The sequence below is a fragment of the Camelina sativa genome, chromosome 9 (genome assembly GCF_000633955.1).
Source record: "Camelina sativa cultivar DH55 chromosome 9, Cs, whole genome shotgun sequence".
NCBI lineage: Eukaryota > Viridiplantae > Streptophyta > Magnoliopsida > Brassicales > Brassicaceae > Camelina > Camelina sativa.
In genome coordinates this window covers 30835555-30861241 of record NC_025693.1, presented here as the reverse complement: position 1 = coordinate 30861241, position 25687 = coordinate 30835555, and the positions used below count along the sequence as shown (strand labels likewise).

The window sequence follows — 25687 nt, the reverse complement described above, 5'->3', positions numbered from 1 at the left end:
AATTAATTTCGAAATTGTATATATGTAAACTTATTTAATTTGATTTTATATTTTGAGATATATCCGGAAACAAGAAATTATGATGTTACCTAATATACAAAATCATCTAAATGTTTATAGAAATAATTTAAATCGGTATCTATTAAAATCGAGCAATTAAATACAAAATTGTATATATGTATAAAAATATAATTTGGTTATATATTGTGAGATATCTGTAAACAATATTTATGATTTTATATTATGATTTCAAACATATGTATTACATATATACAGTATGTTTAAATCTTGGATACTGAATTAAGATATACATACGTTTGAAACTACTTATAACTTATCATTTTATCAATGCATAAATGTGCGGATCCAAAAACATGTTACAACTAAAGTAAAACAACAGTATTTTAAATATGTTTTCTTTCTTCAGCTTATCTAGCATAAGTATGTACAAAACAAGAGATAAAAGAATGTCAACTGACACGGCATGTATGTGTGATTCTATTAACTGAATGTTTCAAATAAATTATTTTTCTTCATCAAATACTTTATTTTGTTTTGAATCAAACTATTACGTGTTTGTGTGCTAAATATGTAGGAACATGATTTTGAGGAAATGAGAAAAGAATAATGGGACGGAAACGGGATGGAAGGAGGAATAAGATGAGATTAAAAATTTTCAAAAATCAAAATCCAGGATCATGTTAGAATTAAAATAAATTAATGCTTCCAATATATTATGTAACATATTTTTCAATTTATCTAACACCAAAATGTCAAAAAAATATTCAAAAGAAAAAACATTAAACTATGTTCTATAATAGATAAAAAAAAAAAATCAACCATAGTTATGAGACATATACAGGACATGATGGATTTTATGTCCTAAATTAGACATACCATCTTTCTGTTACTATTTTTTAATATAATTGTTTTTACTGATAACAAAAACAAATTTGATCATTTTTTTGTCTAAACCGAATTAAAAATAAATCAAATACTAAACTGATACAAAAAAGTTTGGATTATGAATGTTAATAACATTTATTAAAAATATGTTTACAAACATAATCCGCATGTACGTAATAAATTATAAATGTGTTAATAAATTTAGTTTTTAAAATTAACCGTGCGGGTCCGAATCTAGTTCATTTATATGTGACAATGTACTCGTTATAATAAGTGGCTATTACAAGATAAAACATTTGAGATCACGAGTGACGACACCGTTTGTATCAAGTTGAAGCCTCCGTAATCTACCCATGAATCATGCACTTTCCAAAACTAGACATGAGACTTGGGTGTAAATCCAACGTTATATTCTTTTTTTTTTGTTGGTCAACTGCTAGCTATTGACGCGTACATATCCTGCTAGTGTTTTTCCTATATGGAGATATTGTCACCGTAATTTCCGAAATTTGATTGGAAGTGTTCTTGATCGAAGAACGTGCACGTTAATTAGGCTGTAGATAATAATAATAGCGATCACAAAACCAACGAAAGATATTTAGGAAAGCTTAATCGGTTTTATTAATTCTCGATGGAATATGTCACGTTTGGTAATGCCAAAAGAAGCTCTTCATGATTAATTGGTTTAGACTTTAGAACGACCGAACGATAACGAATCTTTTTGAAACAAATATGGTTTGTTGCTATCGATTCCGATTTCTATATTTTTAAAGATTTAAGTTAATCTTGGGAGTTTTTTTTAGTGTCTGATTACGTAACGTGGAGAAGTTCTGTTTTGTTTCCTAATTAGTAAAAAAAATATTATAATACAAATTTCAAATCAGTTGATTGCTCTCATTATTCATCTTAAACCCCTAATAATTTCGTTATAATATTAACTTATGTGTTAGTTAAAGAGCGTATTTAGTTTGTCGGCCGACACAATATCTTTGGGACCTATACTTGAGGACAAAGTGTTTTTGTTTACATCGACATGCATAATTCTCTTTCTCAAGTCAAGAAGCTATTCAATTAATTATCTGGATTATCATGCATGATTGGTACAAATAGCCAAGCAGTCAATAAGTCTTAAAAAATAGTCTAAGTAAAATGCATGAAATCGGAACAAATCAAACTAAAAAAAAAACAATAGCTAAAACAAACTACACTAGCAATTCAACTAGAGTTGATAGTTTCAGCGATTGATGACTAAAAATGTTTTGAACGTTTCGAGTTCAAACATCAACGATAGAGAGAAGAAAAATACTTTAATCATGTTTTGGCAGGTCCGAAACTTCATGGTAATATAATAAAGATAATCAAACTATCGTAATTTCATATGCTAGTAGCCTGGTACGTAACCATGGTCCATATATAGAACATGTGTATAAGATTAGAGCTATGATATGATCTCAGTTAAGAATTGAATTTGAATCTATAAACATTTTTTATTTTTTTATAAACTTTGAACCAAATAATGTTGTAATCGGTTTGCTAACCGCTAAACAATCTATAGAGTTAGACGATGATTTCCCAATGATCATCGATAAAACGATTATAAAAAAGAAAAAAGAAGTTTTTAATAATTATTATTTTGAGGTCCTCATGGTATATTTGCATATGCTATGGAATATTGTCATGTTAAGCGAAGTTGGAGTGCAAAAGCATATACATATAATTATATAAACAAATAAAGTCACTTGCTGTTGCTCAGGATCCCCCTCGAGTCACGTGAGAAGTCAGGTGTCGGACTCTTTTAAAATATCTCCCAATATCTGAGAATTCTCAACAAAACCACATCCAAAAATATATTTCAAAATTCACCGACGGAACGAATTAGGAACAAATCTCATCGGTTTTTGTTTCTTACAAATCAATGCATACATGAATACTTTATGAATTATAGTAATACCTTGGGATGGTGAAAGCTTTCCAAAGACAACAACACATCAGAAGCAATAAAAAAAAAAAAAGCCTGTAAGAGAAATGCGATTAAAGTTAGTCCGCTAATTAAATTTCTAGAAAATTTCATTACAGAAACAAAATATAGGAATCCTTCATTATAAAAAATTGAGTATAAGTACACAATACAATAGTTGATAATTCTTTATTGGACTTTTAGAGAATGGTTCACTGCACGCAGTCATTACGCATTACCTACGAGAGTACAACAGTTTTCCACTATATTAACCAATAATATCATGTACAGTTTTGTTTTTTTTTGTCAAGTGTGTAATGTGCAAATTAACTATAGTCTATAGAATAATAGAATCTTGAAACTTTTTAAAGGAAAAACATTAGTTAAATTCTACATAGGTTTGATATCGAGTGAGTTGTAAAGAGCATAAAAAAAAACTAATAGAATGTCTTGGTCATGATCATGACTCGTGAGTCATCATCATCTTCCTTTTATTTTGGACTCCAACGCCCCAATTTAATAAGAGACTATACCATATATAAAACGTGTTTGCAGTATATAGTTGTAACAAGTGATAACGATGCGCTTCAACTTACAAAAGAGGGAATAAAAATATCCCATTATACTAGACTACTAGTGATCACTCGTTTCACAATCCACAATACCGGAACACGTATATCGTCGTCTTATGAACCTATAATATATCAACATTTTCAAATTCCTCAAGTTGCAAATTACAGGATTTAGTATTTAGAAATAGATAAGTGTTGGTTATAGTTATACTTCTAGGATATAGCAAAATAATGTGAATTACTCTTCATGTACTAAGTAACATATGGTATTAAACATATACACGCATTGTCTTTTTGACATATGTACATACATAGTAGACTCATCATGTCTGAAGAAGCATGGCTACCAGATTGTTATGTAAGGGATCAGAGACATAGTCAACAAGATTTTGAACAGGACCTTTTCCAGTGAAAGCAGCCTGTGAATAGAATCCAAGCCATGCGACCATAGCTAGTCTCCCGTTTTTAATCTCTTTAACCTTAAGATCTTCAAAAGCTACCGGGTCCTCAGAGAGGTTCAAGGGATCAAAAAGCGTCCCTCCGGGGTAGTTTATGTCCCCTGGCAAGTATATTCCCAGTGGCTCTAAGGCCTCAATGCCACAGTATCTTGCGTATTCCGGTCCTACCTGTATGCATTAAGGCTTTTGTTAAAGGAATGTATGATGTGAAGCAAATGCGTGTTTGATGTCGTAAATGTATTACCATCAAGAGCACTTGACAAATGGCGATTACAATGACACCTTGGCTTCCAGCTAAGTGCAGCCCTGGAATGCCCAGGTAGTCCAACGTTTCTCCCTGGTGAAAAACAAAGGCGTCCTCTTCTTGGTCATGCTAATGACTAGAAATTTGATAGTAGATGACTAGATGATGGTGAAAGATGTTTGAAAAAAAAGAGAGCTAAATTACTGAAAGAAACCTGAAGCTTCGAGTAACCGACTCGCCACCATACGGGTTCAGCAAAATGGAAAGCTCCCGTGAGATCAAATATTTCAGGGATCAGAGCACCCAACGCTGCAAGCATGGCCCAACGAGCATGAAGTATTTCAAAGCTGCAAAACAAGTGGTAGGATCACTTAACTACTATTTATGAATTTATCAAAAAACAAAGCTCAAAGAACAAACAAGTAATCATGAGGGATGAGGCACAACACAATCACAGTTAGCTTCTAAGTTCTATAACTATAACAGAACAAGGTTAAAAGTTTATAAAAGAGAAGACTCACTTGAAGTAGTTATCAAAAGTCAAACGATCCTTGCCAAGTCCAGCAATGTCGAAACCATAATCCCCTGGAAGTTCTCCTGTAAGGTATGGAGGATAATCATATGGGATTGGACCAAACCAACGGGGACGTTCTTCTCCATACCACTTGCTGCACACTTACAAAGAACAAACCAAAAAACTTTCTGATGATGAAACAAAATATTTATCAGTCACAATATTTAATATACCTGTCGGTTCTAGCTTTCTGAGCTTTAGCTTTGAATCTTGAAGAATTCTCAACGGCTTCCTTCTTTTTCTCTTCCAATCTCCGCCGCAAAGATTCTCCCAATGAGCTGTTCGCGATTGCTTTAACCGCCGTGAACGGTATCGCCGAGAAAACCAATACTCCGGCGAGCTAAAAAAAGCAGGAAAAGTTAAAATAATAAAACCGAGGATGATGATTACTAGTGAGAAGATAAAATTGAACCACAAACCTCTTGCCACGAAGCTCTGCAAATCGAACGGGACCTTGTCACGGCGACTCTGCTACTAAGAGGCTTGGGAACGAGTATCCTCGGAAGAGAATGAAACGACGAATAAGTTGAGGAAAGTGACAGCTTCTCTTGAAACAGAGCCATGGGTTCTTGTCTTCTTGAATCAACCAAGACTTGTGATAAGCGGTCTCACAATTTCCACTGTTAATGACCCAGTCCACGTGTCTTGATATTAGCCAGTTCTTTTACAAACCCGGTCTTGGGCTAGTCCATATATAGGCCCAATTATTTCAATTAACAGGCCTAGTCGTTAGATTTCTAAAAAACGATGCCGTTTCATTCCAAATGTTTTTAAAACCGGACCGGTAACTGAACCGGGAAAGCTTCTGGGTCATGAGTCAATATGGTTCGACCGGGGTCAACCGGGTTCAATTGATTTTGATGATATTTTTATAAATAATAGGTATGGATATGTCTTCTATTTTTTTTCAATGATTATAACTATGATATAATTGGATATACCAAATAAAATAATTCAATAATCATAATGTTTTTAAAAAACATTAAAAAGTAATAAACTCAAACTGTAACAAACTCAAAGTATAACCATTACTAAAATATTTTAGAAATTCAAATCTAAAAGCAATAAGATAATAAGAGTGTAGAACATGCAATCTTCATTCTCTAAGAAACCCTACTATTGCTGATTTGCTAAGAAGAAAACTAGAAAAGATAATTAATTAAATTAATTGTACTCAAATTTACAAAAAAAAAAGTAGAATCCGGTTTTATCCGGTTTAATGGTTCATCGGTTTTTGGTTTTTTGGCGGGTTGATATGAGTTTTTACCGGTTCAATTTCTTTTGGGTTTTGATATTAACCCAATCCGGACATGATGCCGGTTCGCAGGTTAACGTGGTTCGACCGTCGGTCCGGTCCGGTTTTGAAAACATTGTTTGTAAGTATTGTAGAGAATAATTTGATACTTGTTTGGATACAAAGATAAGATAGGATGACACAAAATGTACTCCAACAATGTTAAGTTAGATGTACGTTTTCATGTAGCATGATAAAAACAAATAATAAAACATTATTTTGANGGGTTCTACTTTTTTTTTGAAAAAATAAGTGCAATTAATTTAATTAATTACATTTTCTAGTTTTCTTCTTAGCAAATTAGCAATAGTAGGGTTTCTTAGAGAATGAAGATTAAATGTTCTACACTCTTATTCTCTTATTGTTTGAATTTCTAAAATATTTTATTAGTACTGGTTACACTTTGAGTTTGTTACACTTTGAATTTATTACTTTTTAAGATTTTTTAAAAACATTATGATTATTGAAGTATTTTATTTGGCATATCCAATTATATCATAGTTATAATCATTGAAAAAATAGAAATCCTATTCATACCTATTATTTATAAAAGTATCATCAAAATCAATTGAACCCGATCGATCCCGGTCGAACCATGTTGACTCATGACCCATAAGCTTTCCCGATTCAGTTACCGGTCCGGTTTTAAAAACATTGACTGTAACAAACTCAAAGTATAACCAGTACTAGTAAAATATTTTAGAAATTCAAATCTAAAAGCAATAAGATAATAAGAGTGTAGAACATGCAATCTTCATTCTCTAAGAAACTCTACTATTGCTGATTTGCTAAGAAGAAATTAGAAAAGGTAATTAATTAAATTAATTGTACTCAAATTTACAAAAAAAAGTAGAACCCAGTTTTATCCAGTTTAATGGTTCACCGGTTTTTGGATTTTTGGCGGGTTGATATGGTTTTTTACCGGTTCAATTTCTTTTGGGTTTTGATATTAACCCAACCCGGACATGATGCCGGTTCGCGGGTTAACGTGGTTCGACTGCCGGTCCGGTCCGGTTTTGAAAACATTGCTCCAAAGCGGTGTGTTTTGAACCCAATGAACATAGACGTTTCAATGGAAGGATTGAGATTTTTTTTACTAATCAGAATCAGTCTGTTCTAAAGATACAATACAATTATTAATAACACCACCAAATACTAATCTCTTAATCTTCGTAGATTAGACATTCGTCGGTCTTAGGATTCTCTTGACAGGAACTCTCGAGAGGATCCTGGTTCAGTAGCTTCAGTTTGATCCTTAGATCTGATCTGGCTTGACTCACCTCTTCAACTTCGTCCCACGCGACCTCTACACTCCTCTGATCTCTCGTCCGCGTCACAAACCTCCGTCGCTTCTTTCACTTTCTCCTCTATCATCTCCGATAGCTTCTCTTCTCTAATCTTCGTCCCCTTGTACTTCGCAGTCGCAGTCGTTGCAATCGTCAGCTTGATACGCCTCGGTTCTGTTTGAGTCAGTCGGAAAATCTCTGATCCGGTTGAGATAGACCGTCGCTGCTGGTGTAACGGAAACAACACTCTTACGTGGCTCGCCGCCGCCGACATCATCATCATCTCTGTGAATTTTGATTTTGTTTCTCGTCTTCTTTCTCATAACTCCTAATTATTTATTTGGGCATGTTGACTATGGATTTGGAAATTACAAATAGACCCATCCAATCAATATTGTTCTATTTGCCACGTCATTTATTATAGTTGTGGCATTATCCAAGCTACACTCATCAAACATTTGACCCCTTTTTACCTACTCCTTTTGTTGTTTTAGGTGTTCACCAAACAAACTTGAGGGGTGCCGTTGTTATATCATGATGTTACGTTTTAAGTATATACTCACATCGTATAAGTTTACGTTTGTTGAGGTTGTACTTGTATCAAACTAAGCTTATATGAGCATACCAATAATAATAAGCTTGTGTTTACCGTTTCTTTTTTTGCCATGTTAGTGTTACATGTAATTTGAGTACCAAAACATCAACGATCATGACATGATGATGAAATCCAGTTACTAGATGTCTTAATATAAAAAAAATTGTGGGCCATGTAAATATAAAACCTTAAAAGCCCAAATCAGGTCAAAAGAAATATATAATCAAATACATCAACTTTTTTTTTTTTTTTTTAATAAAAACCATGTGCATAAATTACTAAAATATAAACATTGGTACAAAAGATAGATTTATTTCTCTGGGTAGGTTTTTTTTCCAGGCAATACTTGGGGAAGAGGGAACGAGACGAGTCGTTTCGTTTCCTTGTATGTTTGCCTTTATTCCTTCCTCGTAATTACAATATTACCTAAAGGTATATTCCCTGTATCGAATGCTATATTCTCCAATGTTTCCATTTGATTTGCTTCACGCTATTTCCGTATTTACCCTTCACCTATCCTTTGGTCAGTTGGTACTCTTTCACTCCCCCTTTTTTAATTTAATTAGGAGTTTGGTCTCATTTAGGTGGGAATTGTCAACACGAACTAAACCAAAAGCTAACCGCATTTATAAACCTTAACTCAAAACCAAACTTTTAAATTACATACACTTACGATTGTAATTTTGCCGGTCTAAAATTATATAAACCCATAACAAATTGAATACTAAACCATAATGTTAGACAATCCGGGCATTAATCTATTTTTTTTTAATTAAAGTGGCATTTAACAAACCGAAAAGGTACGCCAAGGGTATTTCCGTCCGGTGGCAATCTCGTAATATCCAAGGAAAACTAGGGGTAAAAAGCGTGGACTGAAGCTGAAAAAATTGAAGACCAAATTTTGGCTGTTTGGTTGATCGTATCGCCAAGTCCCTTCCTCACGGCGCACACTATATATAAATACTTTTTGACGGACCAAAGAAAAAAAAAAGCTTTCTCTCTGGAATTCTCCGATTACCTCTGACACTCTCTCACCAACCTAATTTTTCTCACAAAAACCTAAAAAAAAAAAAGTTATCACCCATGGATTCAGATTTCGGAATCCCCAGAGAACTCTCTCCTCTTCAACAACTCCGATCTCAGTACCACCCCGAGCTTCCTCCTTGTCTCCAGGTTCGTTTCCTCCTTTAGATCTCTTGCTTCTCGCTGTTGTTACTGTCTTCAATGTATTCGATCTCTATGTATTTCATTAAATTTATCTCTTACGTTGTTTCGTTTTCTCACAGTTTCGTCACTTCGTGTATAATTTCGAATCCTTCGACTTGTTTATTGTGATTTTTTTTACACTTGAGGAACTTGCAATGTTGGTTCCGTTCATGCAGATCTGTTTTCACCGTTGTTATGATCGTGATCTAGGGTTTTGGATCCCCTTATACTAGTCCGTTTGAGTTTTCGGTCTGATTTAATATTTCAGTTTAGTGTGGTAGGTAGAATTGCCAATCAACGTGAACTACCTCGATTGAGTAATAACACTGTGACTTGTAATGATTGAATTGAATGTGATTTTCCGGATTTGTGTTTTGATAATGTATTTTAATTGTAGTTGCTTTTGTTCTTGATTTGATTTACATTACAGGGAACTACTGTACGTGTGGAACTTGGTGATGGAACCACTGTAGCAAAGGCCGCTGATGCTCATATCATTGCCCGTGCTTTCCCTCATTCTCTAGGCCAGCCTTTGGCTCACTTCCTCAGGGCAACTGCTAATGTTCCTGATGCTCAGATCATTACCGAGCATCCAGCCAAGAGGTCTGCATGCATCTGCATATATTTTGTTCTCTGTAATTCTTGCTCTGCGGCTATGTTGTTGGTTTGAGCTAGTTTTTTATTATTATTGTAGGGTCGGAATTGTGTTTTCTGGAAGGCAGGCTCCTGGTGGCCACAATGTTGTTTGGGGTCTTTACGAGGCTCTCAAAGTGCACAATGTGGAGAACACTTTGCTTGGATTTTTGGGTAAGTCCTGTTTTTTTCTTCAGTTAATTGGTTTTCTTGTTCTGTAACGTCATTGTTTGCTATAAAGTCGCATCTTGCTTCTGTATTGATATGTGCGTGCTCATTAATCAGAAACTTTGGTAATACGTCTACAGGTGGTTCTGAAGGTCTATTTGCCCAAAAGACCCTGGAGATTACTGATGATGTCCTCCAAACCTACAAAAACCAAGGTTGGTTGTTTGATAATGACGTTGTAATTATAATTCAGGATTTTATCTTTATTGCTTTCTGACTGATTGTATTTATATGAATGTTGTATAGGTGGCTTTGATTTGCTTGGAAGAACCAAGGATCAGATTAGAACAACCGAGCAAGTTAATGCTGCACTGAAAGCTTGCACTGATTTGAAATTGGATGGCCTTGTTATCATTGGAGGTACATAGTTTTCTTCTTTTTTTTTGGATGTCTGTTATGATAGTATCCAATGTACTTCAAATGTCGTAAATCGTATTGTTGACGTTCATCACAGTATTTTCTAAATCAATAATTTATATGTGTTAGGTGTAACATCAAACACTGATGCTGCTCACCTTGCTGAGTTTTTCGCTGAAGCAAAATGCCCAACAAAGGTCCTAGTTTTCCCCTAGTTCTTCTCTTTCTTTGTCTGATCTTGTAATGATGAACATTTTAGTGACAGTTGCACTTTATTACTGTAGCGTTCCTTAACAGCATAATTTACCAATATGTTTCAGGTAGTTGGTGTTCCGGTCACTATCAATGGAGACCTCAAGAATCAGTTTGTGGAAGCAAACGTTGGTTTCGACACCACATGCAAGGTAACTGTCCTTCATTCGGGTTCTTTTATTTGTAGGTTTTGTAACCAACATTATTTCCTTACCCTCGCCAATCGTTTCAGATGAGTAACCTTTTACTCATTATTTATGCTAATGTTATTTTATCGTGTACAGGTGAATTCTCAGCTCATTAGCAATATCTGCACTGATGCCCTTTCAGCAGAGAAGGTAAATGTTAATTCTTTCTGGTCGTTATTATGTTTTAGAAAGCTTTGCTAGGACACTCAACACCATTGAAATGTTCAGTCTAGCCGCATCTTAATGAATTTCGTATTCATATTGATATAGTTCTTCTGGTTATAATGTGAAGTTCATTAAGTTGGGTTCTTTTATGATTCTGTGATCCAATTTTCTTTGAATAATAATATTATATTTTCTTCTTTATTGCCAGTATTATTACTTCGTCCGTCTCATGGGTCGGAAGCATTCACATGTTGCTCTCGAGTGTACACTTCAGTCCCATCCAAACATGGTATTCGTGCAATTTCTGAATATCTATAATCGATTTTGTTGGCAATGCTGTCTCTAGTTTCTCATTTGCTTGTGATGCGATTGTCTCAGGTGATACTGGGTGAGGAGGTTACAGCATCTAAGCTCACAATATTTGACATCACAAAACAAATATGTGATGCTGTTCAAGCAAGAGCAGAACAAGGTCTCATAATTATAACGAGTTTGTGCTATTTTGGTAGTGATGTCTTTTGCTTATCTATTAACTCTATTGATAAACCGATTATTTGTACCAGACAAAAATCATGGAGTTATCCTAATTCCTGAAGGGCTCGTTGAGAGTATCCCTGAACTCTATGCTCTGTTGAAGGTAATGATTCAGTACTGGCAAGCAATTATATCTCATTTGAAAAACTATTTTTCCTGATACTTACAGAAACATTGTACGTATGCAGGAAATTCATGGACTGCTCAAAGAGGGTGTGCATACTGATAAGATTTCTTCTCAGCTGTCACCTTGGTCATCTGCTTTGTTTGAGTTTTTGCCCCCATTCATTAAGAAACAGGTTATAACCTTTGGCATGGAACTTTTTTTGTTGTTTTCCTCACATGTAAAAGCATACTTATAAATTTGTTGTCTATTGCTGCAGCTTCTTCTCCATCCCGAGTCTGATGATTCTGCTCAGCTATCCCAGGTAAGAAGAACGAATATAATGGAGCTACTGTGCTATAAAAACTTGGAAATCTAATTTTTTATTTGCTATCGTCCCTAGATTGAGACAGAGAAACTTCTAGCTTATCTTGTGGAGACTGAAATGAACAAGCGTTTGGTAAGTTGCACATTTTTTTTCACCTTGCTTGAATATGCAAGTCTTTCATTGATACGAAATCAATCTTTCCCCTAACACTAATTTTGGAAAATGACAGAAAGAAGGGACATACAAGGGGAAGAAATTCAACGCCATCTGCCACTTTTTTGGCTACCAAGCTCGTGGATCACTTCCATCAAAATTCGATTGTGACTATGCCTATGTATGTAATTTCTATCATCTCTACATTTGCTGTTGCAACTTTCATATTTTGGATACTCACACCATTGATCATAACTTTGATGCAGGTTCTTGGGCATGTATGTTACCACATCCTCGCAGCTGGTTTGAATGGTTACATGGCAACAGTGACTAACCTGAAGAGTCCTGTAAACAAATGGAAATGCGGGGCTGCACCTATCTCAGTTGAGTTTTGTCTCACTTGTTTATATGATGGAACTTTTGTTTTGTAAGTGTTTGTTCTTGCTGACTGCAAGTTTCAGTTTTACTGACCCTAATCTCTTTCTCTGTATAACCTTAGGCAATGATGACGGTTAAGCGTTGGTCCCAAAATTCTGGGTCTACTTCAATTGGTAGACCTGTAATTCATCCAGCTGCAGTGGACTTGAAAGGCAAAGCATACGAGTAAGATTTTGTTCCTCATCAACCTGTCATAAAGAACACCATTAGAATGAATCAAGTCAAACTAATTATTTGTCAAATGATTTTGCAGTCTATTGAGACAAAACGCGCATAAATTCTTGATGGAAGATATGTACAGAAACCCAGGACCTGTCCAGTACGATGGTCCAGGTGCAGATGCAAAAGCGGTAAGTCTGTGTGTAGAAGACCAAGACTACATGGGAAGAATCAAGAAGCTGCAGGAGTATCTTGATCAGGTGAGGACGATAGTGAGACCGGGTTGCTCTCAAGATGTTTTGAAAGCAGCATTGAGTGTTATGTCTTCGGTGACTGACGTTCTCACTACAATCTCATCTTCTTCTACCAGCGGTCAGCAGTATGCTTAAAGATTTTTATTATATCCCCCAAGTTTTTTTTGTTTAATTTGGTCATCCACTTAATCATAAACCTCATTACCTCTCTCCCTCTTTCTATATTAAAGTCGTCTTTTGACTGACGTGTAACGCTATTGTTCATGGTTGAGTTTAGGAAAAGAATAATCAAAGTTTAAGGATTTTTTTGAATAATCTTCTGATGGCCTTTTCGATCATACTGCTTTGTATATGAAGCGTTACACAAATGTTGGTCAAGTATACTTTTGACTTTAGAAACTAAATACGTGTAATGACAAGTGGACACGAATTGATAAATCTTAACCAAATTAAGAAAAAAAAAAAAAGAAAAAGATGCGTTTTTCAAAAGACCGCTCCAGTTTGAATTTCGAAAATTGATCCGTTGTGGAAAGCTCAGGAAAAAGGAAATTTATAATTTTCAATCTCATTTTAATTTATATAAGCCGTTCTATACACTTTGTTTCTCCCCCAATTCACTTTTCCCAATTCTAAGAAACCCAATTGAGAGAGAGTGAGAGCCGATTTCTAGAGAGAGAGAGAGAGAGAGAATTAGAGAGATGGACGAGGGAGTAATAGCTGTTTCCGCCATGGACGCTTTCGAAAAGCTTGAGAAAGTTGGGGAAGGGACTTACGGGAAAGTTTACAGAGCCAGAGAGAAAGCTACCGGCAAAATCGTCGCTCTGAAGAAGACGCGTCTCCACGAGGACGAAGAAGGCGTTCCTTCCACCACTCTCCGCGAGATCTCCATCTTGCGCATGCTCGCTCGCGATCCCCACATCGTTAGGTTAGAGTTTTCTCGATCGTATCTCGTTTTTTAATCTGCGTTAGGGTTTGTATCAGTCGATTCAATCACTATCTCGCTTGTTTTCCAGATTAGATAGATTCTCAATTAAGAAAATCTGAGTTTAGTTAGTAACTGTTCATAGATCTGTGGAATTTGTTGATAAAAGATGAGTTTAGTTTTCTAGTGATTGCAAAAATCAAATCTCCAGAGAACCTGATTGTCATCTTATATATATATCTTTATCAGGTTGATGGACGTTAAGCAAGGACTAAGCAAAGAAGGCAAAACTGTACTGTACCTGGTTTTTGAATACTTGGATACTGATGTCAAGAAGTTCATCAGAAGTTTCCGTAGCACTGGCAAGAACATTCCACCCCACACTATCAAGGTCTTTATTTTGTTTTTTGATAGCTCTCTTTTAACTTCGTTATGTGTTCCTCACTTGATATAATGTCCACTAACACAACATTCTGAAATCATTTCGCAGAGCTTGATGTACCAACTTTGTAAAGGAATGGCTTTCTGCCATGGCCACGGGATATTGCACAGGTGAACTGTTTTCCATTGTTTCATCTTTTTCAAGTGAGAATGATTTGAAATAGAGATCTTTGTTCTTACTACTTATCCTGGTGTGTCATAACAGAGATCTTAAGCCTCACAATCTCTTGATGGATCCCAAGACGATGAGGCTCAAAATTGCAGATCTTGGTTTGGCAAGAGCCTTCACTCTGCCAATGAAGAAGTATACCCATGAGGTAGTCTATTTTGACACTTTGTATAGTGCTTATGTCCTATCCGTGTTTGTCTGATCTCAATGTATGTATTTTTATGAACCTACAACTTATGGTTTTTGATATTGGTTTTCCATTGCAACAGATATTAACTCTGTGGTACAGAGCTCCAGAAGTTCTTCTTGGGGCTACCCACTACTCTACAGCTGTGGATATGTGGTCTGTTGGCTGCATTTTTGGTACGTATTCCCCCTTTCAGCCTCGTTGATTTAACCATCAATCTTGATTTATAAAGTACTAGCAGCTAACATATTGTTACTTTTTACCATTTACAGCTGAACTTGTGACCAACCAGGCAATCTTTCAGGGAGACTCTGAGCTCCAACAGCTCCTCCATATCTTCAAGTAAGTCTCTGTCCTGATTCTTCAACCTCTTACATACGACAAACACAACAAAACCTTTGTTCATTGTGTCGCTCTTCCAGGTTGTTTGGGACACCCAATGAAGAAATGTGGCCTGGCGTGAACACACTCAAGAACTGGCATGAATACCCACAGTGGAAACCCTCGAGTCTCTCCTCAGCTGTTCCAAACCTCGACGAGGCTGGACTTGATCTTCTATCTGTAAGTCTAGAGTTCTATAATTAGTTATCAGACACACACACTCAACAGATGAACTAATTGCGTTATTTGTCTTTCTTGAACAGAAAATGCTACAGTACGAGCCAGCAAAACGAATCTCAGCAAAGATGGCTATGGAGCATCCTTACTTTAATGATCTGCCAGACAAGTCTTCTCTCTAAGGATTTAAATCTTCAGTTAGTATCTTTCCCAGTTTTATGTTTTGCTTCTTTCAAGCATATCTCTAGTGTGCTGTGTTCGGGAACCTTCTAGGAATCATCCTTCTTTCAAGCAGAATATCACTTCTGATTGTTGTTTCTTTCTGTTCGAATATTTGTATCAAACGGCTTTAACGTTTTAAGAATATATAAAAATTTGCAATTATGCATCTGGAAGTCTAAGAACAATTCTTGAATAAAGAGATACGTATAACATGATCGAGTTTGTGGGGTGGTGTTTAAGCCACAAGCCACATGAAGAATGTAGGCCAAAGAGTGAGTGAAATCGAAGCCAAAGAGTAAGTCCAGAGCATAATCACTGAGCATTCACTCTCCCCAGACCCGAATAATTGGGTCATTGTACCTGCAACGTAAGTAAATCTAATGATCTGATGATACACACAAAGGCAACTAATATTTATCAAGTTAAAAGAGAGTTGGTTTGCAGCAACGAACCTAGATTCATTGCTGGTGGGACAGCATACTGAAGAAGAAGAACGAATTGGTACAAGGGTTCTGAGGTAACTAAATCCAACTTATATGCTCCTCTCACGATTAAAACACCGCTTATAGGCAGCAAAATGTAACGTGCAACCAAGACGCCAATAATGCTAAACTTTGTAATTCCTGAACTCGTTATTCCTGAACTCATCGTCAGACCTTTAAGTAGGTTTCCTCCCATAATCAGGGTCATAGCAGGAATGGCCCCATCTCTTCAGCCAAAAGAAACAGGACACATAAAAAGTGAGTTTTTGCAAGAGATGAATCATTGTTGAGCTACTACTAAGATAATGATTCGTCTGTTCTAGAATTACCCCAATAGAGTTAATGAGTCTTGAACCACACGTAGAGGCGCTACTGTGCCGATTAGTAGGTTCCTTAAAGGAGTGATGAGCCCAATCACAAGGGCGATAATCTGAAAACAGAAAGGGTAAGAAAGATTAAACTAGTGTGATATATCTTGAATGTATAAGAAAAGGAGCCACTGTAAAAGTCTGTAACACAAACCGCAGCAATAGTTGCTGGAGCAAATATTGACGCAAGGTCGACTTTCTCTGACAGAGAAACAACTCTTTGCTTAAGTTTTTCCCACCTCCCAACCTGTCACACACACACACAGTCACATACCAAAAGGATTAAACACTGATGATGAAGAGTTATTAATTAAGTGAGTGATGATGAGACCTTATTATGGTTGTCTTCTTCTTCTTCTTCCTTGGAAGAAATAAGTGGGACTTTGCAGCTGTTGTAGTTGGATTCAACAGAATGTTGGGTTTCAACGGGAGAGTTCGATAGCACACGCATAAGATTGTATATGTAAGTCCATGAGTACACCGTTCCCATCTGCTAACGTATACAAATAAAGTGTCATGATCTCCACTGATATAAAAAACCTTGAAGAAGATGGAGAAAGACAGAGAGAGAGAGAAGTTACAGTCATGGAGAGTGTAACATAACCCATTCCATATTTCTCGCAACTCTCAGCATCTCCAAATGGACCTCCTTTTTCTTTACAAATGGCTGGGATGATTATGAGAGGCATTGTTCCCAAATTCCCTGGTTTTCAGTTTCATTCATCATCACATTTCATAAGCAAGACATATATAGGAGAACAAGGGCAACAACAGAGTCTGAAATCATGTTTAAGGCTTGTACCAGAAGCACAACTACTAATGATGAGACCACGAAGGTGCGAAGGAGGCTTAGTGATGACAATAACAATCCAGCCGAGTAACGAACCAATGATGAATGTGAGCATAACATTAACCGGCATAAACCACCTGCAGCAAAATCCATCATTGAGCAAAGATATAATATCGGACTCATAATGGAAATCTCAATAAAGACTTACATTTTCACCAAGCTTTCATATGTAACACTATCTGCTAAGCGGCTTCCAATAAGCGAAGGACTAAACACATAGAAGACAATCTATATACAAAAAAACACACAAAATAACACAGAGAAATTAACTTGAATCATTTGGATATGTTAGAAAAGAGAGTGAAACAAAGTTATAAACGGACGTTGTTCAAATGTTTGCGAGCATCAGGACCAAGAAGATTGACTCTGTCGAGAGCCAAATAAAATCCAACTGATGTTATCAACAGAGTCTCCACAACTGGTTTAGATGAAGCTATAAACAACTCCAAAAGCTTCATCTCTACTTCCAATTTTTCTTTATTCTTCCAAAGCTACAATCTGCAAACATAATCAATAGATATATCCATGATTTGAGCAGAAGAAACAGTGAACCAATGGGGCTGCAAGAAGCAACGACGCTAACAGAGCTCGATTTCTCCTATAAAGTACCTTTTTATAGCAAGTGTGTGAGAGAGACAGATCTAAAGATAAGAGTAAGAACTGTTTTGTTCCATATGAAAAAAGAGAAAAAGCCAACGTATCATAGATATAATAGATTCCTAGCTAGCTCCTTTTTGAAGTCCAACATGATTCTGAACTTACAAACTTATGATAACTCTGAAGTTCCTGTCCTTTGATTGTAATACTTTTTTATTATAATAATTTCTATACAGACGTTCCTTTATTATTGTTTTTTGTTACCTAATTCATGAAATATATATTAAAGTTATTATTCAATTAATTTTCTTGATAGAGATACCAAAAACAAAAACAAATTCCATAATTTTTGGAAAACTTCTCAAAAGGTTCTTTGTTTGTTTCGTATATTGTCATGTGAATGATGCTTTATCTAAGAAGAGAATACAAATCGGAAACGTCGTCATGTTACTTTTGTGGTTCTTTGTGAAGATGTGGAGATTGTCACATAGTGTTCATCGTATGGTAAAGAACAATGATGTTGATTTTTAAACAGTTTTTTTTTCTTTTCTTTTTTGTCATTGTCATCTATCTTCTGGCGAATCTTTCATTAACTAAAATGTTTCTGTACTACAAATTTTACATAGTATATTTTGGAGCCTATTCTCTAATAATTCGTCCAAAATTGTTATATACCATACATTTTTATTAGTATCAACTAGGACTCAGACTCCCGCCATATCGCGGGGGAAGTATTTTAGAAAAAATAATTAAATTTTTTTAAAAATATACATTATGAAATTATTTTAATGTAATAGAATAGTTTAAATACATAAACTGTTAATAAAAACACAATTATCAAAATGAAAACTTATAACAAAAAATATTATGTAGAATAGACGCAACTTTGCAAAACATATTGTTTAAAGTATTATAAATATAAGATACTTTTATGAATAATTATGGTAAAGAGGTACAATTAAAAAAATCATTATGACAAAGTGATCCTTACTGAAAATATTGAACTAATGGTTATAATGAGTAATGTAATTTTCTATTAAATAACTATAATTAAAAATATATTAAATAATGAGTAAAACAGTATCAATGGTAAATTAAAATTAAAATACACAACTCTTAAGAACAAAATAAAATAAATTTTAAATATTAAAATAGTTTTTAACAAAATGTTACGATAAATAGACGCAACTGTAAATTCTATATTAAGTTTTATTAAATTTCTATATTACTATAATCATTTCTAAAATTTTAGTGAGATGATAGAATAACATTGAATATTAGATATATCGAAAAAAAAGAAAAATAATATTCAAATTATTTAGATTTAACATAAAATGAAAAGTTTGTTTCAACAAACAATGATTTGTTAGTTTTTGATGAAGAGACAAATATATAGAGAGTTCAAAAGATATGACTATTTAAATAGACATACCTATTAGAACGAAAAGTTGTGATGAAAAAATATGAATAAAATATAGTGAAAAGACACAACTCTACAATAAACAAATACAACTGTTTGAGCTTTTTAAAAAGAATAAATAAAACAAATTTTTTTAACAAAAAAGTATTACAAAAAATCGCAACTGTTGTTCTTATTTATTCAGATTGTTATTATTATTTTTAAATATTAAAATATTAGTATCATATTTAGGGCTGCCATATTTTGTTATTACAAAAAGCGAGCAATAGCAAGAGCTGCTTCTGCTATTGCAACTACAACATCATCCATCGGTAAATTATTTAGCTACAAACCATTTAATCATTTTTTATATACAATTGTACCTGTTTACGACCTGACATTAATTATTGATGAAATACCTTTCAGAGAAAACTTCTCCGCAGAAATCATAGCGGAGAATTTAAGATAAATAGACACAATTGTAAATTCAATATTAAGTTGTATAAAATTTCTTTATTGCTATAATTATTTTGAAAATTTTAGTTAGATTATAGAATATATTCAATTATCTAGACTCAACATAAAATGAAAAATTTGTTTCAACGAACTTGTTAATTAGTGATGAAGAGACAAATATAAAGAGAGTTAAAAGAGCATGCTATTTAAACAGACACACCTATTAGAACAAAAGTTGTGATAAAAAAATATAAATAAAATATAGTGAAAAGACATAACTCTACAATGAACAGATACAATCGTTTGAATTATAAAAAAACAAAAAAAAACATTTTTTTACGAAAATGTACTACGAAAAATTGCAACTGTTGTGTCTGCACTTGATTATACCTACAAACTCATATAAACTGCTTTTAAATAGAAAGCATCTTTATTACCATATTCAAAAGTCAAATCCAAAAGCTCATTATATAATCCATCTAACTCTTGGAAAAAACTCTATGTATAAAATTAACTAAAAGTTGTAAATTAGATTCATCATTCCAAAAATCTTTTGTTAAGTCAAGAATTGGAGGAATCTCTTTACTTTTAAAAGAATGAATGCTAGAGAATAATTTAGACAGCTGTAAAAACTATTGAAAATTGAAATTTTATATTATTTGGTGTCATGGCAAAAAAATGAAAACAGTTCAAACAGACAAATATATATATATTTCAAAAGATACGAATATTAGAATAGACACAACTCTACAATGAACAGTTGCAACTTTACAAAAAAACCGTTACAATAAACAATCGCAACTTTGTGTAAAACACACAATTTAAATTTTTCGACAGATTTTTTTTGGAAAATTATCCAAAAAGTACAATTGAAAAACACAACTTTTGGTGGCATTTATTCGAGATAGATTCATCATTCCAAAAATCTTTTGTTAAATCAATAATTAGAGGAATTTCTTGATTTTTAAAAGAATGAATGCTAGAAAATAATTTAGAAAAATGAATAAACCGTTGAGATTGAAATTTTAGTTGATTTTGTGTCATGACAAAAAAATGAAAATAGTTCAAAGAGACAAATATATATAAATTTCAAAAGATACGAATGTTCCAATCGACACAACTTTACAGTGAACAGTTGTAATTTTTTATAAATAACCGTTTTAATGATCTATCACGACTTTTCAGAAAATATCCAAAAGTTACGATTGAAAAAACACAATTGTTGGTCGCATTTATTCGGTTTGTTATTATTATATAGATTGACTGATTGAGTATCTCAAACCCTCCTGATGTGGAAGTCATAAACGTGATCCTAGGTATCTGTTTGACGATACTAAACGGCTAGAAATGCTACATCATAATCTCAAATCTGATGTTAATTAGACAATTCATCTTAGAGTTGGATTTTAGGTTTGAGATACATGGGAAAACTGATTTCAAGAAATTAATCAGAACACTCACCACTAGAGTGTAATTACTACTTATCCTGGTATCATAACACAGATTTTAAGCCTCACAATCTCTTGATGGATCAAATAAGGATCAACATAGTAGCAAGAGTTTCTCCTAATCTGTTCCAAACCTTGATGAGGCTGGACTTGATCTTTCTAACTGTTAGTCCAAAGTTTGTATAAAAAGCTTATATAATTTTAAGAGTATATATTCTCTATTATACATGATCCAATCACCTAGAAGTCTACGAACAATTATTGAATGAATATGGGACACGTATAACAAGATGAGTATGGAGGTTTAGGCCACAAGCCACATAAAGAATGTGGGCCAAACAGTGAGTGAAACCGAAGCTAAAGAGTAAGTCCAGAGCATCATCACTGAGCATTCACTCTCCCCTGTTCCAAATAACTGAGTAATTGTACCTGCAAAGTAAGTGCAACTATAATGATGCATGTATCTTATCTGGAAGAAAGCAACTGTATTTAAAGAGTTGGTTTACAGCAATGAAACCTAGATTCATGGCTGGTGGGACAGCATACTGAAGAAGGAGAACGAACTGGTACAAGGGCTCTTTGGTGATTAAATCCAACTTATATGCTCCTCTTACGATTAGAACACCGCAAATAGGCAGCAAAACGTAACGCGCAACCAAGACGCCGATAATGCTGGACATTTTCATTCCTGAACTCCTCATACCTTTGAGTAGGTTTCCTCCAATAATCAAGGTAATAGCAGGAATGGCCCCATCTCTTCATCCAAAAGAAACAATACACTAAGAGATGATTTTTCCTAAGAGATGAATCACTGTTGAGTATCGAGTCTTAAAACTACAATTACCCCACTAGAGTTACTGAGTCTTGAAGCACCCGGAGAGGAGCTTCTGTGCCGATTACTACCTTTCTTATAGGAGTAATGATCCCAATCACAAGCGCGATCATCTGACAACAGAAGAAGAAAAGTTAGGAAGATTACACTAGTGTGAGTGACATCTATATATAATGCTTTAAGAAAAGAGTCTTGAAACACAAACCGCAGCAATAGTTGACGGAGCAAATATTGTCTGAAGGTTGACTTTCTCTGACAGTGAAACCAATCTTCGCTTGACTTTTTCCCACCTCCCAACCTGTCACAAAAACACACACACTCACTACCAAAAAAGATGATTCCCACATTGATGATTATTCAAAGTTATTATTGAGTGAAGATGGAAACCTTATGGTTGTCTTCTTCTTCTTCTTCGGTAGAAGAAATGAGTGGGACTTTGCAGCTGTCGTAGTTCGATTCAACAGAGTCATGTGGGATTTCAACAGGTGAGTTGGATAGCACACGCATAAGATTGTACACGTAAGTCCATATGTAAACAGCTCCTATCTAAAAAACATTTACCAAGTACAGTGTCATGATAATACACACTGATGATAAAACAATCTTGAAGAAAGAGAGAGAGAGAGAGAGAGAGACAGAGAAACTTACAGCCATAGAGAGAGAAACATAACCCAGTCCATATTTCTGACAACTCTCAGGATCTCCAAAGGGACCTCCTTTTTCTTTACAAACAGCTGGGACAATGATAAGTGGCAGATTTCCCAAATTCCCTGTTTTTTTTTTGGGTTTCACATTACTCATCATCAGCAACACATCTTGAAATCAGACAAATTCATCACATGCTAAGTGTTTTTTTTTGTTTTGTTTACCAGCAGCAGAACAACCAACAATGAGACCACGAAGATGCTGAGGTGGCTTAGTAATGACAACAACAAGCCAACCCAAGAAGGAACCAATCATGAACGTGAACAGAACATTAACCGGCATAAACCACCTACAGCAACAAAACCATCATTTTTCCATTATAAGTAACCAAAAAAAAAAAAAATCCCATGACAGACTTACATTTTCACCAAGCTCTCGTAAGTAACACTATCAGCTAAACGGCTTCCGATAAGTGTAGGACTAAACACATAGAAGACAATCTATATACATACATAACAAAAAAAAAAATGGAAATTAAAAATCAGAATTGTATAGACTTTTTTTTTTGATAAGAAAAAACTTGAAATAACTGACGTTGTTCAAGTGTTTACGAGCATCTTGACCGAGAAGATTGACACCATCGAGAGCCAAATAGAATCCGACAGAAGTAATCAAAAGAATCTCCACAACTGGTTTAAGTGAAGTGATGAACAGATCCAATATCTTCATCATCTTTTTTTTTTTTTTATTATTCTTCCAAAGCTAAGCTATACACAATCTGAAAACATTAAAAAATATATATATTTCAAGAAACCAACGACTAAAACAGAGCAATTCGGAGAAACCGAAGAGAAACTAAACAGTTACCGTTGTTGTAGAGGAAGAGAGAGAGACGGAGGTTATCCGACGGTGACAGTGAGAATAACGCCGCCGTAGAATAAGAATCCAGAACAATCGGAACTCTCTTTCTCTCTATATGAAAGAGACGAGTATATAATAATACTATTTAAAATTCTTGTCTATCCCAAAATAAACGATTTAATACCATAAAAACGAACAAATTTCTTATCCTTTTATTATTATTTTTGTTTTGTTTCGTAAATTGTCGTTTATACATTTTTCATGGTACATGAGGCTTTTATCTTCGTCGTCATAGCTTTCGTCAGAGCGACAACGATACTTAAGTTACGTACCCATGTTTTATATATATATATATGTGGTTCTTTCCTTGCCCAAGATGTGGACTTATCGCAAAAGTGTTCATCGAATTCGAATCGAATGGTTTAGACTTTAGACCAAAAGAACAATAATGCTTTTGTTTTTTTGCTTTGTCATCTATATATATATACTGCCGAACTGTTTTCATAAATATGTTTCAATCATATATTTTTATTTTGTAAGATTCAGCATGCATTTTTAACCCAATGTTGAACGGTCGTTTAGGTTTAGGTAGGTGTTTGTCGATACTAAAGAGTTTGAATGGAGGAGGCGGACTGGTGCGGTCTGCTGGTACAGGTCTCTGTTACCATTCAAAAAGATAATTATAAGTTTGTTGCCGATCTTAAAGTGAGATCTAGACCTTTAAAAACAAAAAAAAAATCAAGTGAAATCAAGGTGAGATTATCTGGAAGCAAGTTGACACGATATGAAGAGTAAGTTTAATTACATTATAAAATCAAAAAGAGCATATTCATACATATTATACTCTCTCTAATGAGCATATTCATAGGAGTATATATATCATGTTCTTATTATCATATATATATCTTAGTATGTTCTCATTATCATATATCTTCAGTATTTTTAAAATAAATTAAGAAAAATATACAAATTTTATTTCTACCTGTTCTTAGCATTATTTCTCTCATTATTAAGTTCAAATAATATGGATAGAATGAGACTTATAAGTAGTTTTTTTTTTTAAGTATCAATTATAAGCATTTAATTCATAACATTTTGAAGGTTTTGACAGAATTTACATGTACTTGTGTATAACCATAAAATATATATATATGCTGGCCGGGACCTAAATAAGTAGTTGCGTTGCGTACCAGTGAATTGAATGTTAAGGATAACGAGAAAAATATGCTGTGTACAAGCACAACCACAAAATTCAAAATTCAATGCAAGAAATAAATGTTAGCTGCTTTCGAAACAGTCGAATATAAAATGTCCTATTGAATTTATAATAATCATATCCTACTAACAAAAATGTAAGTTGCTTTCATGGTTACTTACTTGTAATATACCGACCAAAAGAAAGATTAACTTAAAAAGTTCTAATTAATAGTAGTTCGGATGATTCTGTATGAATAAATTCAACACTTTAATAACACTTCTATATAAAAACAGTACTGCATAGTCTGCATTTATTATATCAAAGAAAAACCATAATTTTAATATAATGATCGTAGTAGACAATTCTATATATGTCCATCTCTTAGCAGGTTGGTAAAAAATTGCAATACCAACATTTGTTATGAACGCTGACCTTATCAAGTAGTATGCGTAACTTGTCGTAATAGCGAGTTACAATAGAATAAAAACCATGTGACTTGATTAATCCTATAAGCTATTTTCAGGAAAAGCAATACCTTTAAACACAAGAGCCTCGTGAAGATGTAGTTTTTGAAGGTATGTGTTAAGTCTTTAAACAACACCAAAAGATACCTCTCGATTCGAAACGGTCTACTCATTTCAATACACGAGACAGATATTCAGAAATTCTGATTTGTACTAGTATTGGAGATGTAGGGCATCAGAAAAGGCTGGCTAATTCATGAATCATGAAGTGGTCTTTTCTTTTGGATTCACATCAATTCAATTAAGTTTTCAATTATTTGACACTTTGATAAGTAAGTACTAGTGAAAACTATATCGCCAGCATAGTGGTAAAGCAAACCACGTAAATTTAAGGTTTATGCTAATCGAATCAAGATACATAAGTTGTCTTCTTTTTGTTTTTGTTGTACTTAGATTTTTTTTTCTTTTCATAACAGACCTTATGTTATTAAGCCCATATTCCAAAGTAATGGGCTTAATCATTTACATGGGCCGTGAAGGTTCAATTTCCTGAGATATCATTCCTAATAAAGATACCTTGTAAATATATATTTCCTTTAATTAATTAACCATTTATGCCAATAAAATCATTTATTTTTGTTTTTGATGATTTGATTCTGTTTAATCTTTTTTTTTTTTTTTTTTTTTTTTTTTTTTTTTTTTTT

The 25687-nt window shown here is 34.1% G+C and overlaps 5 protein-coding genes and 1 pseudogene across 6 annotated transcripts; 2 read left to right on the top strand and 4 right to left on the bottom strand.

Moving 5' to 3' along the window:
- Positions 3657–5321, bottom strand: LOC104713322 (chlorophyll a-b binding protein of LHCII type 1-like). The gene is made up of 6 exons (XM_010430419.2): positions 5131–5321; positions 4885–5051; positions 4659–4805; positions 4352–4484; positions 4138–4230; positions 3657–4061 (listed from the first exon to the last, which is right to left on the bottom strand). Exons 1-6 carry the CDS (start codon positions 5272–5274, stop codon positions 3759–3761), a joined length of 987 nt encoding a protein of 328 aa, XP_010428721.1. The 5' UTR covers positions 5275–5321; the 3' UTR covers positions 3657–3758.
- On the bottom strand, positions 7169–7574 carry LOC104713321 (annotated as a pseudogene).
- On the top strand, positions 8857–13201 carry LOC104713320 (pyrophosphate--fructose 6-phosphate 1-phosphotransferase subunit alpha 2-like). Its single transcript, XM_010430418.2, has 18 exons — positions 8857–9059; positions 9523–9695; positions 9787–9899; positions 10034–10108; positions 10200–10313; positions 10440–10507; positions 10631–10714; positions 10847–10900; positions 11124–11204; positions 11294–11387; positions 11479–11552; positions 11638–11748; positions 11833–11877; positions 11956–12012; positions 12110–12214; positions 12300–12416; positions 12533–12636; positions 12725–13201. The coding sequence occupies exons 1-18, from the start codon at positions 8970–8972 to the stop codon at positions 13017–13019; spliced, it is 1854 nt and encodes a 617-aa protein (XP_010428720.1). The 5' UTR covers positions 8857–8969; the 3' UTR covers positions 13020–13201.
- LOC104713319 (cyclin-dependent kinase B2-1) lies at positions 13459–15549 on the top strand. The gene is made up of 8 exons (XM_010430417.2): positions 13459–13809; positions 14056–14197; positions 14297–14358; positions 14453–14564; positions 14686–14779; positions 14876–14945; positions 15026–15164; positions 15248–15549. The coding sequence occupies exons 1-8, from the start codon at positions 13583–13585 to the stop codon at positions 15341–15343; spliced, it is 942 nt and encodes a 313-aa protein (XP_010428719.1). The 5' UTR covers positions 13459–13582; the 3' UTR covers positions 15344–15549.
- On the bottom strand, positions 15552–17904 carry LOC104713318 (protein PIN-LIKES 3-like). Of its 2 annotated transcripts, none has more exons than XM_010430415.2 (10): positions 17693–17904; positions 17407–17581; positions 17232–17311; positions 17036–17160; positions 16815–16936; positions 16565–16726; positions 16388–16480; positions 16195–16295; positions 15836–16092; positions 15552–15743 (listed from the first exon to the last, which is right to left on the bottom strand). In XM_010430415.2, the coding sequence occupies exons 2-10, from the start codon at positions 17539–17541 to the stop codon at positions 15619–15621; spliced, it is 1200 nt and encodes a 399-aa protein (XP_010428717.1). In that variant the 5' UTR covers positions 17542–17581; positions 17693–17904; the 3' UTR covers positions 15552–15618. The 2 variants fall into 2 exon arrangements, with proteins under 2 accessions (XP_010428717.1, XP_010428718.1); XM_010430416.2 differs by having other exon boundaries at positions 16565–16723; positions 17693–17902.
- Positions 21152–23499, bottom strand: LOC104713317 (protein PIN-LIKES 3). Its single transcript, XM_010430414.2, has 10 exons — positions 23328–23499; positions 23055–23238; positions 22881–22960; positions 22685–22809; positions 22464–22585; positions 22203–22361; positions 22021–22113; positions 21828–21928; positions 21501–21739; positions 21152–21412 (listed from the first exon to the last, which is right to left on the bottom strand). Exons 2-10 carry the CDS (start codon positions 23190–23192, stop codon positions 21288–21290), a joined length of 1182 nt encoding a protein of 393 aa, XP_010428716.1. The 5' UTR covers positions 23193–23238; positions 23328–23499; the 3' UTR covers positions 21152–21287.

Bases quoted from the DNA above. Each gene is read 5' to 3' on its own strand.
- LOC104713320 (XM_010430418.2), top strand. From the start codon at position 8,970: ATGGATTCAGATTTCGGAATCCCCAGAGAACTCTCTCCTCTTCAACAA. The intron at 9,696-9,786 runs GTCTGCATGCAT...TTATTATTGTAG, and splicing joins ACCGAGCATCCAGCCAAGAG to GGTCGGAATTGTGTTTTCTG. The intron at 12,417-12,532 runs GTTGAGTTTTGT...GTATAACCTTAG, and splicing joins GCGGGGCTGCACCTATCTCA to GCAATGATGACGGTTAAGCG.
- LOC104713317 (XM_010430414.2), bottom strand. From the start codon at position 23,192: ATGATGAAGATATTGGATCTGTTCATCACTTCACTTAAACCAGTTGTG. The intron at 22,810-22,880 runs GTAAGTCTGTCA...TTGTTGCTGTAG, and splicing joins TACGAGAGCTTGGTGAAAAT to GTGGTTTATGCCGGTTAATG. The intron at 22,114-22,202 runs GTTTCCATCTTC...TTTTTGTGACAG, and splicing joins AAGAAGAAGACAACCATAAG to GTTGGGAGGTGGGAAAAAGT.
- LOC104713322 (XM_010430419.2), bottom strand. From the start codon at position 5,274: ATGGCTCTGTTTCAAGAGAAGCTGTCACTTTCCTCAACTTATTCGTCG. The intron at 5,052-5,130 runs GTTTGTGGTTCA...TGCTTTTTTTAG, and splicing joins GCAGAGCTTCGTGGCAAGAG to CTCGCCGGAGTATTGGTTTT. The intron at 4,062-4,137 runs GTAATACATTTA...TAATGCATACAG, and splicing joins TTTGTCAAGTGCTCTTGATG to GTAGGACCGGAATACGCAAG.
- LOC104713318 (XM_010430415.2), bottom strand. From the start codon at position 17,541: ATGAAGCTTTTGGAGTTGTTTATAGCTTCATCTAAACCAGTTGTGGAG. The intron at 17,312-17,406 runs GTCCGTTTATAA...TTTTGTATATAG, and splicing joins CTCGCAAACATTTGAACAAC to ATTGTCTTCTATGTGTTTAG. The intron at 17,161-17,231 runs GTAAGTCTTTAT...ATTTTGCTGCAG, and splicing joins TATGAAAGCTTGGTGAAAAT to GTGGTTTATGCCGGTTAATG.
- LOC104713319 (XM_010430417.2), top strand. From the start codon at position 13,583: ATGGACGAGGGAGTAATAGCTGTTTCCGCCATGGACGCTTTCGAAAAG. The intron at 13,810-14,055 runs GTTAGAGTTTTC...TATCTTTATCAG, and splicing joins CGCGATCCCCACATCGTTAG to GTTGATGGACGTTAAGCAAG. The intron at 15,165-15,247 runs GTAAGTCTAGAG...TTTCTTGAACAG, and splicing joins CTGGACTTGATCTTCTATCT to AAAATGCTACAGTACGAGCC.